This window comes from Neofelis nebulosa, chromosome 3, assembly GCF_028018385.1.
Source record: "Neofelis nebulosa isolate mNeoNeb1 chromosome 3, mNeoNeb1.pri, whole genome shotgun sequence".
NCBI classification, from domain to species: Eukaryota; Metazoa; Chordata; class Mammalia; order Carnivora; family Felidae; genus Neofelis; species Neofelis nebulosa.
Genome location: NC_080784.1, coordinates 3937818 through 3957770, shown reverse-complemented (window position 1 = coordinate 3957770; position 19953 = coordinate 3937818). Strand labels below are relative to the sequence as shown.

Genomic DNA, 19953 nt, shown 5'->3' with positions numbered 1-19953 from the left:
AACTGAGTCCATCCAGGCAACCCCTGAAATAGTTTTTTATATTAAAACCTCAGTAATATCTGTTAGGTTATGTCATTTCTGTAGTTTGCTGGGTGGGTCTTTCAACGTAAGGTCGTTTCTTTCCCCTTCTAGAGCCACCATTTCTATTTTCTTTCTTTAAATTGTCAACTACATTTTAATCTCCTGCTTGCCCTGTGCTGTAAGGAAATTTGTATAGTTGATTGTAGAGTAGAGTCTAAAGCTTGGAAGAGACTTTGGAGATGACCTGTGGTACCATCCGTGTTTAGAGTGGAAAGGATGAAGTTGTCATACCGCGTGGGGTGTGGTGGGGGCGGCAGGGAGGGTCTCTGGAGCTCCCCTGCACTGCACTTTCCCCTCTATCTTACTGTATCTGTGTGCAGCCAGAGGTATGTACAGACTGCCTCTGAGTCAGACTGGGATTTGGGTGGGCTGATTTGATCTGATTTGGCATCATCCATGGCGATATCAGCAACAAGGTCACTCTTGTAACTCGTGAGTGGTAACGCCTTGGAAAATTTAATAAAGAGCTCGGGTTGGACGTTGCCGAAGTCAGACAAGGGTCCCCATGGCTGAGTACACTGCACTTGCCCACTTGAGTTCTTGAACCTCTTTTTATCATAATCAGTGAATAACTAATCTGATGTTTCATGTGCCTAGTTTGTCTTCACCACACAGATAAAATGCTGAAGAAAGTAACACCATGTCTATGTATTTCTAGCTAGAACATGTGGATCAAATCTGCGTGGACCCAGCGGCATCATCACCTCCCCTAATTACCCGGTTCAGTATGAAGACAACGCTCACTGTGTGTGGGTCATTACCACAACTGACCCGGACAAGGTAAGGCCTCCCCCGTCCCCTCAGTGTCGCCGATGCTGTCAGTGCTCTGACTCGGACAGTGTTCAAGATCCACAGCCCTGTGAATGTGGGGTGCCCTTACACTTTGCTGTTTGAATAGAAAGGCTCACGTTGCCTCCTGAGTACATATATCCACAGTTAGTGGGAAAAAGTCTAGGACTCAAATAGAAGGGGAGTTTTCCTCATTTGGTTGCCTCCTCCTGGTTCTGAAGGTTGGCCTATGTTTTCCACCTCCCACCCCAGTTTTGTTGAGATATAATTGACATATAACATTAGGGTGTATAATATAATCATTCGATATATGTATATTTGGCAAAACAGTTAACATTCATCATCTCACATAGTTACCAATTTATTTTCTAGTGGTAAGAACTTTTAAGACCTATTCTCTTAGCAACTCTCAAGGATACCGTACAGTCACTCTGAATGTAATGGAATATGCTGGAATCAAGAATGGCTTTAGGCGGGCATGGTAAAGCCCTTACCAGAATGAGGGTGTGGTCCAGCCCCCCTTCTGGCACTTCCACCAGGGGCACCTACCCTACGTCTGCGGTTCCTGCACCGTTGTTAATAACGACCTTCTTTTATTCTCCAGATCGGTCCAGTTTGGAATAATATAAATATATAAATTCTCCCTACCTTGAATCAGGGAAAGGGCCTCAGGAACCAGTTTTTTTTTTTTTTTTTTTTTTTTTTCTTATGGGAAGAGATAATGAGTTTGGTTTTGGGCATAATGAGAGTGAGGTGCCTGCTGTATTTCATTCAAGCGGATATGACTGATAGCAGCAAATGTGGAATTCACAAGTGCGTTTTCTGCTGCCGAGATCTGGGATATGCATGATGTCATGTGGGGAAGCCAATAGAGACAAAGAGAGTCATGCTGATGGCGTATTTTTCTCTGGTGTCAGTGGGACGGGCACTGGGCTTCCGCTGTAAGGAGTGAGAGGAGTTTTGCAGTTCTGAGTGTCAGGCGAAGAGCTGTAAAGTGTGGAAGTCCTTTGTATGGAAGGAGCAGGAGAGCCCTGCTGTGGTGATAGGTCAGGCAGCGGCTGCAAGGTGAATCTTCAGTAAATCTGAGTAACGCCCGTACGGTATTCCAAAATTCATTTAATTCCAGATTGCATATAAATAATCATGAATATTTTTTATACTACAGGTACACCTATATATCTGAGTTTCTTTCTTTCCCTCACATACTAGAATAACTGAAATCTCTATCTAGAAGGAAGCTTAGACTTCCTATTGTCTGTACCCTTCACCCCACCGACAAGAAACCGAGATCCGGGGAATGTAAACTACTTGTTAAAGGTATCCCAGCTATTTTGCTCCTACGGAAGGAGGAGAACATGTGTCTTACTGCACTGTGAGGGCACTTCATTAGCTCTCTTTGTTAGAAGACTCATTTATTTCTGCAGCTACGTGTTCCATTATCACTGTGAGGGGTGCCACGAGGAAACGAAATAATAGGTTATTCAGTGTGTCAATAGGATGTTTGGGGCTGTAGGTATGAGAAAAAGTGTTCAAGAAACATTATTTCACCTAACAAAAGGGGAGAGCCGGTGAGAGTCCAGATTTAATTCAGGAGCTCAGGAACATCGTTGAGGATTTATGTGTCTCCCCTCTTTTCTGCTCTACCATCCAGGGCAGTAATGATGCCTGCCCCGCCTCAGGTCACAAGATGGCTGTGGCGTAGTCATGTTCGCTGAAGGAATGAGCCATGTCTTTCTAAAACATGGAAGGGATTTTCTAGAATGTCCCTAGTGGACTTCCCTTCAGGTTCACCTGAGTCGAATGCCCATGTTCCAGCTCCTAGGGAGCCTGAGGAAAGAACCATCTGGAAGGCAGAAGGCAGGGCTGAGGATTATGGGAAACCAGTTTTGTCTACCACATGTACACGAGCAGAGTGTTGAAGAAAGAGGTTTGGGTTCTCATCAGCTTCATATTTTGTTTATGGCACTTCAGATCCCATTATTTTCCTGTTTTGCCAGACTCCAGCAGGCTCACGTTTGATAAAATGCATGAGGTGTGTTCTTTGAGGATGTTGCAACATGGCCAAACTGCAAAATGATAAATGAAATAACGGACATATGCCATTTGGATTTACATAGTTCTCTCATTTTAGGGGTTTTGCTTTCCCAACTCATCTTTATGTACATTCACATAGATTTTTCTAATGATCTTGTATAAATTTGGTTGACTGTAAACACTCAACAGTTAAATTACATTTCAGGAATCTTGTGTTATATCGCTTCAGTAAATTCTTTGCCTTTCTTCGTTTATTTTGGTGAAATGTTCAGAGAAGAAACAGGACATTCCAGGTTGATGCACTCGTGCACACCAATACTCTTGCTAGAGCACCACTTAGACACCTGAAGGCATCTCAATTAAGCAGAATTACCATCCAAATTAAGAAGCAGTCATTGCCATTAAGTATAATTAGGCTTAATTTGATTCCTTGGGAGACATTCCAAATAAGGGGGTTTCCCGATTAAGCACATGGTGACGAAGGTATATTACATGTTGAGCATAAGAGAGGAGAATGGTTCTATAAAGATTCCCAGCCAGACTCTTGCTAGAAGCATTAGAGAGAGTTCTAGATAAGAAGTGTTGGTGTACTCAATCTGTACATTTGACGTGACTTGCAAACCTTTGAGAAATAAGGTGGAATAGAAAACAAAAATCAGTTTCTAATGTCACCTAGAGATTAGTTGATAAACTCCTCTTTTGTTGAAACCTTAATCTCCTCTTAATGATTTAGTCTTTCCTGGTCTTATATTTGCTCTCACTGTTATATAACCAAGTGACATGTGTCAATTTATGCAAGGCATTAACATAAAATTGCTTATACAAGATAATTATCATAGGAAGTTCAGTGGCTAGTAGCAATGAATATTATAATTTGTCATATTGTGTAATATCATCTTAAAAAGAATATGAGAAACATATTTATAAATACACACACATGCACACACACATATGTGGACACCTGAGTGACTCAGTCAGTTCAGCATCCAACTTTGGCTTAGGTCATGATCTCATGGTTCATGAGTTCAAGCCCCATGTCGGGCTTTGCTCTGATGGTGTGGAACCTGCCTGGGATTCTCTCTCTCTCTCCCCATCTCTCTCTGCCCCTCCCCTGCTCACACGCTCTCTATAAAAAATAAATAAACACTTTAAAAAATTTTAAAAATATATATACAATTTTCTAAATTATATTAAGGTGATGTATGTTATAATTGAATATATAACATATTAACATATTACCCACTATATATTAAATAATATATTAACTATAACTAATAATTATAAAACAGTTTAATATATACACACACACACACACACACACACACACACATATATATATATATATATTTTTTTTTTTTTAGGAGACCCTGTTATGTAATGTGTTCTAGGTAGAAATTAAAAAGAAATTTTCCTCAAGATTCAGTTTAGCGGAGAAGCAGATTTCTAAACAGCCAAGTACAACTGCTCCCGCCATACTAATCTAGTAAAAATCCAATAAAAATTAATTCAATAAGGAGATATTTATTTAACATAGATCGTTGTATATGCATTCAACAACTCAGCTTTCTCAGATAAAACTCGTGACAAGTTGTGTGACCAAATTCTTGAGAAAGTCATATATGGTTGATGAGTTACAGATAAGAGGAATTACCAGCAAATGCCCTCAAAAGTTCATCCCTGTGGTTTCCATTGGGAAGGTGAAGGGCAGACAGCTTTCCCTGGAAGCTTTGCACGGACACGGGCGGCATATGTCTGTGTATGCATATGTATACATGTACGTACATACACAGATTTATATCTCAAATGCGCTTCATGGAGACATAATTTCAGTACCTGATTTTAAGTTGATCTCCTTGGAAAGCATTTTAAACTCCTTGAGGATTTCAGTGATTGTAAGTATTTGAACTTTGTCTGTTCAGGCTTCTAAGACAAAATACCGCAGATGGGGTAGCTTAGAAACAAAGAGTTACAGAAGCTGACAGTCCGAGATCTGGGTGCCAACATGTGAATACCCTTGTGCGGAACATGGCGTCAGTGTGAAGCACCTAGAACACTGTCTGCCCAGTGCTCCGTGCCTCCCCTCCCCCCATCCTTCCCTGTCCTTCCTCCCTCCCCCCCCTCCTCCTCTCCCTCTTCCCCCTCCTCCCTCCTCCCTGCCTTCCTCCTCATCCTCCTTTTCTTCTTCTCCATTGCTATTATTAATGACTACATTTAAAGAGCTGTAAATCAGACCCTGAAGGACAGGTAAAGGGTTTAAGTTTTGTGCTAATGACAGTGGGTGTCAAGAAACAGAGGAAAAGAATGGTGTTGCCATGTATATGTCTCAGGTCACTCTGTCAAGAGTCAGGTGGACACAGTTGAAGGACTCACGATTGGAAGCAGAAGACATCAGGGTTTTGGGACAATTGTGAAAGATCATATGAGCCTCCATCGGGACAGTGGTGTCAGGATTGGAGAAGAGGAGATGAATTTGAGAGGAATTTAGGGACTAGGTAATTAGATACAGCGATTTACACATTTATATCACACCTTCTATTAAATACACAACTCGTACTAGCTAAAGAAAAAATAAGAAGTCTTGTTTTAAACTTAATGCTTGTAAGAAAGTACAACTGTGTGTTAGACTTCTTTTCGGGGAGGGAGCATTAACTTTTATTACGCAGATTTTTTTTTTACATAATGTGAAATAAATTCATACAGACGTAGAAAAGGCATTCATCTGCATTCAAATTATTTCAAAGTTAAGGTAGAATGAAATATTTCACGTAACAGTTTGTGGTGTTTTGAAATGGAGTTTGAATGCATCCAGTTCCATACATTGTATTGACCCATCAGGGATTCCCAGACTGGTGGAGAGACCATGAGACACATGATTATCTGCTGTAATACTGTGCAAAGCGTCCCCGTCAGTTCTGTCACAGACGCCTTCCCAGCCCAGAGCCATGATGGGCTCTATTTAATGGCTCCATTCCGTTGTCTTCTGTGTCACTGAGCTCCTGTGGAGAAAGTCACGTGCCGTGCCAGCTTCCCTTCGTGGCACACGAGGTGCCCCCTTAGTTCTTGCTGGCCATCGTCATTAATCTTGATACGGATTCGTTGTTCCCTCCTTGTCCCCTCTCCAATATGTTCATCTCTCTGTGGCAGCCCTTTTATTGCCAGCACCGTCCCCATCAGCACTGTTTAATAAGTGTATCCTGTTTAGGAACAGAGTTTGGCTCTTTCCTTCTTGAGTCTCTGTGGGCGCCGTTCCTGGCATCCTTTCTGTCCTGCCACACGGGAGCCTGCCTTCCACGATTGCCGCTAACAGGTTTTTCCACCACACTGCAACTACTGCCTTGTTAACCGAATTTAGTTATTTTTGTCATCTCTTCTGGGTTCTCCAAAATAAAATAGAAGACGGGGTCCATGCTTTTGATTTGCTTGCATTTTAAGTCAAAAATGAATCACACACACACACACACACACACACACACACACATACACACACACGTATGTGTATAAATACATATACACACATGATGGAGACAGCATTTTTAGAAAGACTGACCTGTTAGTAGTGTGCAGACCACATTAAAAAGTTAAAAAGGAAAACAAAGCAAAAACAAACAAAAAATACTGCAGAGGTGTAGACAGATGATCCACATCTGTTTTACTTGGTGTGAGTGATGGAGATCTAGGCTGGAATAGTGATTGTTTATAGAAATGGAGAAGAACAAAATATCCAAGTAACACTACTGTGAGAAAAGTACACAGATTTACCGATTTTTTAAAAATAAAAGTAGCTTTAGTGGAGGAGACTTTAATAATTGTATGTCCAGAATCTGGAAAGGATGAATCTTCATCCTCATGACAGAAAGGTGGAAAAGTTTTTTTTTTGTTTGTTTCTGCTTTGTTTTCTATGAGTAGTATGGGTGCGCGCGTGTGTGTGTGTTATTGTAAAAAGAGGCAGAAATAAATAGTTTTTTTCTCCCACTTAGGTTTTATGTGTCTTACACGTAGTCACTGTTTTCCATCACCTTTTGCCCTTTAATATGTTTTAAGTACTTATTTCCTGCATTAAAACACATTTCCTTTTGCATTTTTCTTCTTTTCAGTGCTTTTCTTATTTAAACACATTAATAATTACACAAGTAGGGAAAGCAATACAAAACTGACCCATTCAGTGTATTTTTGAGCCACGCACTCTTGATAATTGGTAAAGAGTGGTCAACAGAGCAGCTACAATCTCTGCTGGCATGGAGGTGCCACTGCAGAAGGAAGAGAGAGGGAAACCACCCAGGAACTAGGTGCAGCCACATAAAGGAGGCACGCGGCAAGCAGTTCCTTGCAGGGATGCGGGACCCATGATGGCACACTGATCTCCGTCAAAGCGCACCTTGAGAGAAAGTTGCTGTTGTCATGAGAACACTCAGAACTAACAGAACTGTCTAGCTAGTTGCTGCTACCATCCTTCCAGCTCATTTCTCTTGTTCTCTGGCCTCTCTTTACTTCCTTTCCTTCTCCCAATCACTTGAAGAGATGTTTAAAATTTGGGGAGGGTCTGTCCCCACACACATGATTGTGGGGTCCTATAGGGCAGTGGAAAGGTGTAAGGAGAACCAGGTATGTTACTCCAAGCCCCAGGTTCCCGCCTTTGCCCGTTTCCTAGCTGTGTGGTTTCAAAAAGACATAAAGTCTCTCTGTCAGTTGCCTCATTTGCCGCATAATCTGAATACTGATAATACTATGTAGACAAGCTAATGGTATTTCTCCATTTGTCAGATGAATGCGCATATATGGGAATACCTCTGAGTTATTAATGTTACTGCTACAATTATAGGATCGCCTCCTAGTCTCTTCTCCATACGTGGAGTTTCTTTGCATTCCATTGCTTGGAGGACTCTGTTCTCTGATGAGAGTGATCAGTCATGTAATCAACTTACCTGAACATAGTACTGCAAGTCCAGATAAGCCCAGGGCATTTCTGGGGCATCCTAATAGCATTTCGCGTAGAGAGATACAGAGAAGATTCGTTCTCTCTTGCTCAGCAGTCTGTTGCCCCTCCTAGAGCCTTTCTCTGAGTCCATCTTGTCATGCAATCCAGAAAACAACCTTTATCCTAGACTCATTTCCTCCTCTGTCACCTCTAGTTGAGCATATTTCCTTTGCGCCAAGACCTTCTGGATACACTTTCCCTTTTCCGTTTTCCACTAGTGACTCTTCTAGGTCAGCCACTTCTGTCAGTGTGCACCATGTATTGCTGTGAGATAGCTCAGCTGTTTGTCATATTCTGTTCTCCACTGTCCTAATTTATCTTCCACAATAAATGGGAAATATCTTTTCTAAAAACTAAATATGCATAGATATGTGCATGTAATAAAACAAATACATGATCACTGTTTTGCAAAATCAAATGACACAGATAACTAGAAAGCAAAAACCAAAGGAACTAAGTATTTCAATCCCAAAGATGAGCAGTGCTAACTATCGGTGCATACTTTTTGTAAGACTTTTATCTCTATGTTTCTAATCACAAACACATATGCAAGAACATAGTTTTCCTTTATTTCCTTCCTCCTCCTTCCTCCTTTTTCTTCTTAATGACATCTTCTAATTTTAGATATGCCAAAATTTTACAGATCATTGTTACTTTATAATGCACTGCATATATATATGTACATATGTGTGTATATATATATATGTGTGTGTGTGTATATATGTACATATATATGTATATACACACGTATAATGCAAATATATAATATATATCCATATATAATTCATTTATAATGGGTGCAGGATATATATATATATATATATATATATATGTATATATATTTCCATCCTAATGTAATTTGTATATGTAATTACATATATATATGTAATTTACCATTTTTAATAGGTGCAGAGTATTTAATTCTATCAGCTTCTTCCTTTAAACAGGTCTCTAGACTGCACCATTCTCTGTCATCATGAACAGTGCTTCAACAGACATATTTATGTTCGCTGTCTTGGCCGCTATTTCAGTAGGTTAAAGTCCTTGAATTAGAATTATAGTAATAATTTACACACATTTATAATTTTGATGCTTATTGTCCAAATACTTACCCTGTGCTAAAAGTGTGCTCATGGAAACTCCCACCGCATTGTATAGATGTCTGCATTTCAACAACATTGAGAACAAAGGTAAAATATGACTCTGTTGTATTTCAGCATTATGTCCTCAGTAATTCTCTATGGTCCATGGGAGAAAGTCCTTTTCGTAAGATCTTTCGTTCACAGCAGGGCAACTGACATCACTCCACTCTCATTTTATCACTTGTTCCTGCATGCTTAGTCCCCAGCCACGCTATTAGACTCTCGGATCTTGAAAAGTATTGTACTGCTGCAGGCTCGTGCGCCTGTTCATACACCCTGAACAAAAACCAGGTACTGGGGTGAAAATGCATGTTATTGAATGACTGAAGCAATATTTATCATCAGATTCATGGCAGAAATTCTATACTTTGTTGCAAACCGATGAACTAATTAATGGGTTGACCATATTCTTTATTATCTGAACCAAAACTCTTTTAAAGGATAATGTATTAATAATAAATCTGGAAACAGTCAAAAACTGTAACTATCCAAGTAAACCAGGACCTGTGTCACCTTGTGAAGGGACAAAGGGAAAAATATCCACAAGTAGAAGAAACTCTGTGTTATTTTCCCTTCTGTAGTTGTAAAAGGATTACCTCCATACTCCCAGAACGGAAGGCAGGAGAAATGGTCAGATCTCCCAAAATACAGGAAAAATTCCCCAAACAGTAATAGCATTGTGTGACCAATTCCTAACTTGCTCAAAGCTACACAATTAAACATGTGTCTTTTTAAAATGTTTTTTATTTGTTTATTTATTAACGGCACACAATGTAAAGGTACATCTTAGGAATTTTAAATGAAATGAAATAAGTTACTTAAATTACCTTCTGCAAGCAAGCCTGTGTCTGTCACATCTTTGAATTTACACTCTCTTGCACGGTTGAATGGCCTGTAGTGAGAACTAATAAATGATTTTTAATAAATGGCTGTAATTATGACCAAGCATTTACTGTTTTATATCACTGGGGAGGCAAAGAAGGTCGTGCCTTAATTGAAGTTTTTGTTTGTTTGTTTATTTTGAGAAAGAGAGACAGACAGAGAGAGAGGGAGACCATGAGCAGGGGAGGTGCAGACAGAGAGATAGAGAGAGAGATCAAGAGTCCCAAGCAGGCTCTGCACTGTCAGCACAGAGCCCGTTGTGGGGCTCGAGCTTATTAAACAGGAGACCATGACCTGAGCCAAAATCAAGATTCAGATGTTTAACCGACTGAGCCACCCAGATACCCCTTTGTAAAAATGTATGTATATATATAACTATTTGCAGGCCAACAGTGCTACAAATCTACATATTATTTGTGTCCTTAACGGCTGCATATTTTGTACAAATATGCTTCCAGATAAAGTATTATTTTCATCAGAACATCTATAGCATATAACACAAAAGGTGCATTTGACACTATTAAGCTCAGTTGTGGTTAATATTTTGCAAGCAGTTGGCTTCCCCATATTGTGTTACATTGCACTTGCTGGTCTGTATTTTTGCCAATTACCCAGTGGTTCCTAACGAGGCGCAGACTTAAAAAGAGAATATTCCAGAGGTCTGGATACTGTGTTCTGCTTGCCTTCACAATCCTCTAAGTGATGATTTGATGTGTGTATTTGAAAGACCGTGTTAATGACCTGGTAATTGTTTTTGCTGGTTTGCACTGAAGTGTGAAGTGTGTTGATAACTGTCCCCTGGCATTGGAGGGGGAGCAGGGAGCCACACTGATTCTTACCCTGTGGCCATCTCTCCATGGTCAGACGCTGAACAGCTGTCCATAGAACTGAATAAATCTGTGAGGCGGAAGAGCGATGTAGCATCGTACCTTCCTTTTAAAGGTGCTTATGGTGGAGAAACACAATGATTACTATTTTCGTAATAGGTGGCAGCTGGCCCCCACATGGCTTCATTGAAGTCAGTGAAGTCATTTTGAACTTATTTGCAATAGGAATTTTTTGTTGTTGAAAAAAAGGCTTATATTTCATATGACATGTTTTTTCAGATGACTGAACCAATGAGATTATCTCACAGGATCGCTTCTAAATTCAACACCGTGAATGAAACTGTTCTTAATGAAATATTTCATGTTTATAAAACCCACTTAGGACATTTGGGATTCTGAAGAGTTCCAATGTCTGGTGTCATCGGGTATGGTGAGAAGTCTTATGTAAAGAGGGCAAATATGGAATAATATAGGGTTTTTTAAAGTGTTTTTTTTATTTTTTTTATTTTTGAGGGAGAGAGAGAGCAAGCAAGCAGAGGAGGGGCATAGGATTTGAAACGAGCTCTTTGCTGACAGCAGAAGCCCTGATGTGGGGCTCGAACTCATGAACCATGAGATCATGACCTGAGCCGAAATCAAGAGCAGGATGCTTAACTGACCTAGCCACCCACACACCCCTAGAAGCAGTTTTAATACCACATTTGACTGATTTGCAGAGCCCTATATAGATACATGATCAAAATATTCAACCATATACATTTCATCTAGAAATGTATGACACCAAAGATATGCATCTTGCTAGACACACACACACACACACACACACACGTATATAAGCAATGTATATAAATAATCAAATGAATGAAACAGGAAGGGAAAATTAAAATTATGATTGGCACATAATTGAAATAAAAAACCCTGACATTTGAATGAAAAGTCCTCAAAAGTTACAAACAGAGAGGGAGGGAGGCAAACCATAAGAGACTCTTAAAAACTGAGACTAAATTGAGGGTGGATGGGGGGTGGGAGGGAGGGGAAAGTGGGTGATGGGCAGTGAGGAGGGCACCTGTTGGGATGAGCACTGGGTGTCATATGGAGACCAATTTGACAATAAGTTATATTTAAAAAAAAATTAAAAAGTCCTCAGGAGCAAGCATATATACACACACGTAAATATTTTAAATTTATATGCAAAATGAGTGTCTCTTGATGCAGGGTTTAGGAAACTGAGTGATGGTTGTGTAAAATCTTCAGCGAAGCAAGATTTTACTAAGTTCTTTCAGATACAGAATTTTCACAGTGGAGCTCACGTATCAGCTGAAATCATTGGGCACCCACACTTTGCCTCTGCCCTCTTGCCCTGCCCGAGCTCAGCCTGCCTCTGCATACCTTCCTTGGAGATGTGCCCTTGGGACTCGTTGGCTGAATCCTCAGGGATAACGTCCAGGCTGTGGTCTTCACTGATCACACCCGATGTCTTGAGAATGAAGTGAAAACCTCCACGTGGCTCGGCACTGAGAAATTTACCAACTTCTCTCACTTGATTCTAGATCCCCAAACGCACATCCCAGCCCAGTTAAGCAGCACTGCTCCCTAACGCGCCCCTATTTTCCTCCTCCTGTGCAGACACATTTCTCCACATTCTGCTGGGCCTTGTCCGGGCTTTGCTCACATTTCTCGATGCTTGTTGTGGCTTGTTCTTGGGCCTTGCAGCCCGATCCTGTCCACAGCTCTACGCAGGGCCTCCCTCAGCACTGCCTGCCTGCAGACCACTCTTCCTCAGCATCCGCCATGCCCCATGGCTCTTGTCATCACACCGAGGCACTCAGGGTCCTTCCCCCAGTGGCACTTCCTGCCATTGATTCGTCTACCACTTGTTAGGAAAACACCGGCAGGGCAGAGTATTTTCTGCTCAAGGTATCACAGTAGTTGGTCGGTGTCCTGCTTTTTTCTGCTTACTCATGTAGGACTTTCAGTTTTCCTAGCCCTGGTTCTCTTGACATATGGTTCTGATGACTTCTGCTCCTCGTTGGATTTGTTTTCTGTCAATATTTTCCATCTGTGGATCTTCTGAAGCATTTGGTATTCCAGTTAACATAACCAGGCTAAGATAACAACCCTCACCAACTAAACAAAACCTAGATGCTACCATCTGTTGGCCATTTCTACTGACTGGTCAGTTAGTCCTTTGGCCACCATGTTGAGGTGACTATGGGAGTCTTGCTTCAGGATCTCATCATGGCGGCAACTGTGGGTCTGTCCAGTCCTGCCTATTTTTGATTCTAAGTCCTTCCCTTCTTTTGGACCTCTCTTCACCCCAATATTGGGTTACTGTAGCAGCAAGCTCCCTGCCCCCCCCCAGCTCTGGCCCTCCTCCAGATCCGAGGCTGGTTTCCTCCAGTCGCCATCTTCCTCAGACCCAACTATGTTTATAGCACACACTTGCCAATGTGCCGTGGGCGTGACTGTATCCGATTCACACTAGTGAAACTAGTCAGAAGGTTTCACGGTGTTTCCTCCCACTTTCAATATGTACCTATGTCCTCCTGACTCCTCCTCCTCCTTCTCCGCTTCTTCCTCCTTCTCCTCCTTCTTTTGCAAAATGTAAAACTTAAGCAGCTTTATTTTAGAATACAATTGCCGGAGGTTGTCATGGCAGAATTGTCCTGAAAGAAGGAATTTATCATAACAATGACATTCAGTAATCATAAAGTCAACAGATTGAGATTATATGTCTAATATTTATTCAAAGTTATAGTATGGGCTTCTGCAGATTTCCCCTAAGTTTTATTGAGGTATATTTGACAAATACAAAATGGTATAGATTTAAGGTATAAAACATGATGTTTCAATATATGTAAACATTGTGAAGTGACTACCAGAATCAAGCCAAGTGACCTATTCATCACCTCACATAGTTACCTTTCCTTTTAAATTAGGGTAATTGAGTTACCTTAATTGTGAGAACAGTTGAAATCCATTCTTTTGGCAAATTTCAAGTGTGTAATACAGTATGGTTACTAGTCACAGCGCTATACATTACATCTCCAGAATTAGTCATCTTGCATCATGAAAGTTTGTACCCTTTGAATAATATTGCCCTGTTTCCCCCACCCCACATCCCTTTCTTCTCTTCAAGCTTTTCCTTTCATTGTTTTCACACAATAAAATATTATCCTCATTTCTGCCTCAAGTTGCTACTCTCATAAAGAATACTTCTTGTCTATCCTCTTTTTATATTTATATCCTCTATTCTGTGGAAAGCATTGACCTAGATGTGAATGAGATACAGTAGTAACGAATTTATAGTATAACCCTTAAGAGCACATACATACACATACTGTTATTCTAAATTATTAATGTATGTTTCAGTTCTCTTTGGAAAATGAAACACAGAGAAAGTAAATGTCATCAAAATTCTATGATTTAATATATGAACAAATTCAGTTCTACTCTCTGTGCACTACATAGGAATCTGCTTTTCTGTCACTGTATAAATATGGATATTTGTATATGCACGTATCGGTATATGTATTTATGTGTGTGTATATATACGTACATATGATGGAATGTATGCACACATATATAAAGTAAAGACAAATATTGTTATAAGCAATTCTTTGCTTATTTTTTACTCAATAAAACATGAACATCTCTTTCGATCTATTTGTTTATGTGTCTACTCACTCACTTTAATATTTTCAGTGTCCGTTAAGTATGACTATACTAAAACTTGTTCAGCCATTCCAAGGTAATAGATATTTTGGTTGTTTCCAAAATGTTGTTCTCATAAGCAGTGCTGCAGTGGCCATCACTGTTACTGTCATGGGTCCAGTAAAGTCCCGCTGTAATTGTTGACTACTCAAAACCTGTACAGTCTCGCCTTCCCCATTAGGTTCTTCTTGCCTCGGTTGCCATGGATATCCTACCTCTAGAGTGTTGTCAGTTTTGAGGCATCTAGTCTTCTGACAAATTCTCATAATAGTAAAGAAGCTAAGGCACTAAGCAGATATAAGATTAGATTGTGGATCAGCCACCTGTGTCACATACTTTGTTTTATAAATTGGCTTATCTGAAGAGGCAATTAATGACCTCCAAATTATTATAGAAATCCCTTAAAGGGGGTGCCTGGGCAGCTCAGTCGGTTAAGTGTCCGACATCACCTCAGGTCATGATCTCAGGGATCGTGAGTTCGAGCCCCGCGTTAAGCTCTGTGCTGACAGTGTGGAGCCTTCTTGGGATTCTCTCTCTCCCTCTCTCTGCCTCCTTCCTGTCTATATCTCTCAAAAATAAATAAATAAACATAAAAAAAGTCCCTGAGGGTATCTGGGCAGCTCAGTTGGGCATCTGACTCTTCAACTCAGGTCTTGATCTCGGGCCGTGATCTGATTTTGGCTCAGGTCATGATCTCACTTTGTGAATTTGAGCCCGACATCCCGCTCTGTGCCAACAGTGTGGAGCCTGCTTGGAATTCTCTCTATCCCTTTCTCTCTGCCCCTCCCCTACTCCTGCTATCTCTCTCTCACAAAATAAATAAACATTAATTTTTTTTAATCCCTGAAAAGAAAGTGGCTAGTGTATTCATACTTTAGCAAATTTGTGATGGTGGTCCTCCTATAAATCTGAAATACTGTCATGTTAGTGTAGACCCTATTTAAGTATGTTCTCATGTATCCATAAATTAATTTTATTGTATTTATCCCAACCTTACATTATCTGACAAAAGGCATTCAGAGTGGGTTTTTTTTTTTTTTTTTCCTTTCCATAATTAATTGGTTGGTTGGTTGGTTGGCTGGATGGTCAGTTGGTTGGCTTGCTGATTGGTTTTAGGAGTCATGTATATCTATTACTTAAGTACATTCAGTTCTCCAGTGTCACACTTTAAAATCTCCTCACATGATGGACAGTAAAATGGCGTGTCTATAATATGGGGTAAATTACTCCTGGAATAGTAACCCTCTTCTAGGCTGTCTTCAACACATAATACATTTTCTACCTCCATGAATTTCAAGAAATAAGCATCATTCATTTCCATTTAAAGTAAGTAACTTTCCATAATTGTATCAATTTCAAAGAAAACTGACATTTAAAAATTAATGAAAATAGTTCTGTTCTTCCATACCGATGTTCAAGGTGGAGTTACTTTATATGCGCATTGAATTGACCTAGAGTAAAACACAGTTTATGTGGACCTCCTGACCCACTCACACGTGGGCTCTGTGAGTGGAGCGTGTCAGTGCAGACATTCCTGCGTCAGAACAGACCTGTACAACGCACGTCAGATTTGAATCCTCTGAACTTAAGAAAATGTCTTCTGCATCAGGATCCACATGTCTCCCCACTTCCGTTTGTCTGATTCAGGCTAACCCAGTTCTGATGATGTTTGCAGTCTACTTAGAACAATTTAATTTTCTGATGTCTAAAGGAAGGTTAGCACAGTTCAGAAGGACCTTTACAAGTGCCTAAAAATGCTCTTTCTAAAAAGACATTTTTGAGAACCCTTTAATTTGGCATATACTACTTATTTCAAAGTGTAATGGAGATTTAAGATTCCTGTATTTAAAATACATAAAAACTCAAAGTCTGTGTGCTGATCTGATTTTTAAGGAGAACGTTTACACCATATAGGTGGTATAAACCATCAGTTTTCAAGCTTTGTATCAAGACATTTTTCAACTTTCCAGTAATTCTCTGTCCTTCCTTCCAAATCACAGTGCTGTTTCCCTGTGGATAGCCCTGCTCTCTGTCACAGAACCACACCTCTGTGTCTCAGAGGGGGGAAGGATTCCACTGTGACTGTAAAACTGCTTTTGCACGATTGCTGTAATGGCCTCGCCATTCTGTCCAGTACTTCAGAACATGAGTCCACAAAATCCCCTTCCTTGTAGTCAAGGCTCTGTCATGGAACATCTTTCCCATTCTAGACCTGGGGTGTCAATGCCCCTGCAGGATTGGGGAAATCTGTCCTCGGGTCCAACAATGACTGGCCTCACTTTCCACTGTCTAAAACCACGTCTGGAATTTGGAAAGCGGGATGTCCTGAGGTGCCTGTGTCACAGTGGGAGATGATGCTTACAACCGCAGAGAGCATCAGATCCAGGCTGGCCCCAGGCTTGAGCCCAGAGGGGATGGGATGCCCTACAGTGAATAATTCTTGCCATCAGTCACGTCTGTATGGCACAGAATAACAAAGCACACTGTGGTTGAGTATCAGACCTCAGCTATGAATAGCAAAGACCATTATTAAAAAAAAAAATACCTTTTTATACCTCTATTTAAAAAATCTGAAAAGATGGGATGCCTGGGTGGCTAAGTCAGGTTGAGCATCTAACTCTTGATTTTGAATCAGGTCACGATCCCCGGGTCATGGGATCAGGCCCCATGTAGGGCTCTGCACGGAGTGCAGATTCTCCCTGCTTGAGATTCTCTCTCTCCCTCCCACTGCCTCTCTCTCCCACTTGTGCACTCTCTCCCTGTCTGTTAAAAAAAAAATCTGGAAAGGAATTTACCAATTCTGAAGTTATGAGTAGGGAAGTAAAGGGTGCTAACCAAGCCTGGTTGTGATGGAAGTCACATATCCAGTAAAATCTATTTTGTTCTCCTAGGTTCCCAGAAGATAGATAAGTTTGTTTCATCCACTGCCTCCTGGATCACTTACCCACTGTGTCTACCCAAAGGCTTAAAGCCAATGAATTTTCAGGCTCATGAATTTTAAAATGTATTTTGGCATAAAAATTGTATTCATCTGTTGGAATTTCCAAATATCTTAAAGATGGGAGTGGGTGGGAGATACCACAATACAGAAAAGAAAGTGCCAGAAGATATCAGCTAATATTGCTGGAGAAATCAGCCGATTTTAGAAACAGAAAGGCATTTCATCCACTGTTGTGCTGAATCCTTAAACACTCCGTGTCACAGGCTCTGTTATTAGAGTTTTTGCCTTAAAGGTAAGAAAACTGAGTCATGAAGAGGTAAAGTGTACCTCTTTCACCACTATCCAGTGCTGCCTCAGCTCTGGAGGCGGAGGGAGACTGGTGCTTATGGTAGGTACAGGCTCGTCCTGACAGGTGGCTGGCGCGTCCTGAGAACAGGTGTTATTGTGTTCACGTTGAGCTGTGAGCGGGGATGTGCTGAGAGGGCCAGTGGTGCGACGCTGTTCCAACCAAGGAAGCAGACGTCTCCACCACGTACACACGAGCTGCGTGTGCCCTCTTTGTGTGTCTGCTCATCACGTAGTTACGACATCCATGGAGTGTCCGCGTGTCATCTGTCTAGGGCCTAGGAACACAGTGGTGCCCAGACCAGGTGCCGATAGGTGCCACGAAAAGCAAACAAACAAGTCAATGAACGGATAAAATTTAACAAAGGGATAGAGGCTGATGAGGTCAAGGTCATGGACTGGGGGTGTGATGTGTGCCTGAGACTGTGTGCAGGGCGGTCGCCTGAGCTGAGCCCTGGAAGATGTGAGGATGGGGGAGGGGAGGTCAGTGTAGGCAGTGCCAATGTCCTGTGGTAGGAGTGAGTTGGACGAAATGAGAAGCACCAGAAAGGCAGTGGGGTTGGAACAAGTGGGTGAGGGCAGAAGTGGCCGGCGCTCAGATTTTGGATACATTCCTGAGGAAGAGGCTTCGGAAGACTTGCTGATGATTGAGTATGGGAAGAAAAGATCCAGAAGGTTAATACACAGCTCCAAGGCTTAGGAATTGGGCAGCTGGAGGGATGGCCATACTGTGGCCCCTTGTTTCTACACCGGATACCTTTATTCCTTTTTCCTTTTCTTCCTTTACCTGGCCTTTTACCTAGAACTCTTCCCAATCAAAAATAAGGGAAATTATAGTAAAATCTAAGAACGGGGAGCATTTAAGGGGCACCTGTGTTGCTCAGTAGGTTAAGCATCCAACTTCAGCTCAGGTCATGATCTTGCAGTTCGTGAGTTCGAGCCCCACATCGGCCTCTGTGCTGACAGCTCGGAGCCTGGAGCCTGCTTCCAATTCTGTGTCTCCCCCTCTCTGCTCCTCCCCTGCTCATGCTCTGTCTCTCTCTGTCTCAAAAATAAATAAACCATTAAAAAAATTAAAAAAAAGTTTTTTAACATTTTGTATTTATATTTGAGAGACAGAGACAGAGCACGAGATGGTGGGGAGAGAGGCACAGAGAGAGAGAGGGAGACATAGAATCTGAACCACGCTCCAGGCTCTGAGCTGTCAGCACACAGCCCAATGCAGGATTTGAACCCACAAGCTGTGAAATCATGACCTGAGCTGAGGTTGGACAATTAACCAACTGAGCCACCCAGGAGCCCCACTTTTTTTTTTCTTTTATTACTATCATAAATGTTAAACATGTACAAGAAAAACATCATACATTTCTGTTAAATAATTGGTTTATGACAAAACAATTTATTTCTTTCATAAAGGTAGGCTCAGTGGCTTTGACTTACAGGTAGCAAATATATGTAAGTTAAATTACATTTTTCTCAAAGTCAAGCTTATTAGTGTGAAGTAGTAAAGTTACTGTGTAAATAGTAAATGAATAAGAATAGAAATAGAACCTACAGTTTTACACAGGATTGGAACGTATTTTCTTGTTGCATGATATGGCCAGGCACAAATACAGGCACAATGACAGAAAAATAGTGCACACAAGTGTTGATCTCTTGCCCTCTTATAAATCTGTGCACATACAAGAAGTGGGGTTTTTATAACTACAAATGTAAAACCAAGTTTATCTCTTTTATGTGAAAATTGCTTTTTTGCTTCACAATTTTTTGCTTCTCAGTGTAAATCTGACCTAAGCACACAAGACTTCCATTTTTTTTTTTTTTTTTTACTGAATGGTGACTTTCTGTCTTCATTCCTGATGCTTGAAAACAAGACGCTCGCTCACACATGTGAGAAATTCACCTTGCAGCCAAGGGGTTCCCGTTTTCTTAGATATGGCAGAATGTTCCTCTTCCTCAGACTCCAGGGGCTTGGGCGGGGGTGATGACACCAGACCACAGTTCACATTCCTGTTCTTCCCTCAAAGTCCAGGTCTCCAGCTGAACAGAAGATTTGGAGAGAGTTCCTCACCCAGCTCTCCACTTCTGTGAAGAGAGGGGAAATACTAGTTGGTCCCATTCTGTGGTTTTTCCAGAAGGTTTGAAAACGACAGGCGGTATTTGATGTCCTTCCCTGTTCTAGACCCAGTCATCACTGGAAACGTTTTAGGATTTTCTTTTGCA

At 41.1% G+C, this 19953-nt stretch overlaps 1 protein-coding gene across 5 annotated transcripts in view; it reads left to right on the top strand.

Annotated features, from left to right (window-relative positions):
• The window catches only part of CSMD1 (CUB and Sushi multiple domains 1), a 2016488-nt gene that overhangs the window by 1463441 nt on the left and 533094 nt on the right, over positions 1-19953 (top strand). For all 5 annotated transcript variants that reach the window (XM_058719853.1, XM_058719852.1, XM_058719850.1 and 2 more), the window contains one exon: positions 740-861. In XM_058719853.1, coding sequence (XP_058575836.1) covers positions 740-861 — 122 coding nt within the window. The remainder of the gene's footprint in view (positions 1-739; positions 862-19953) is intronic.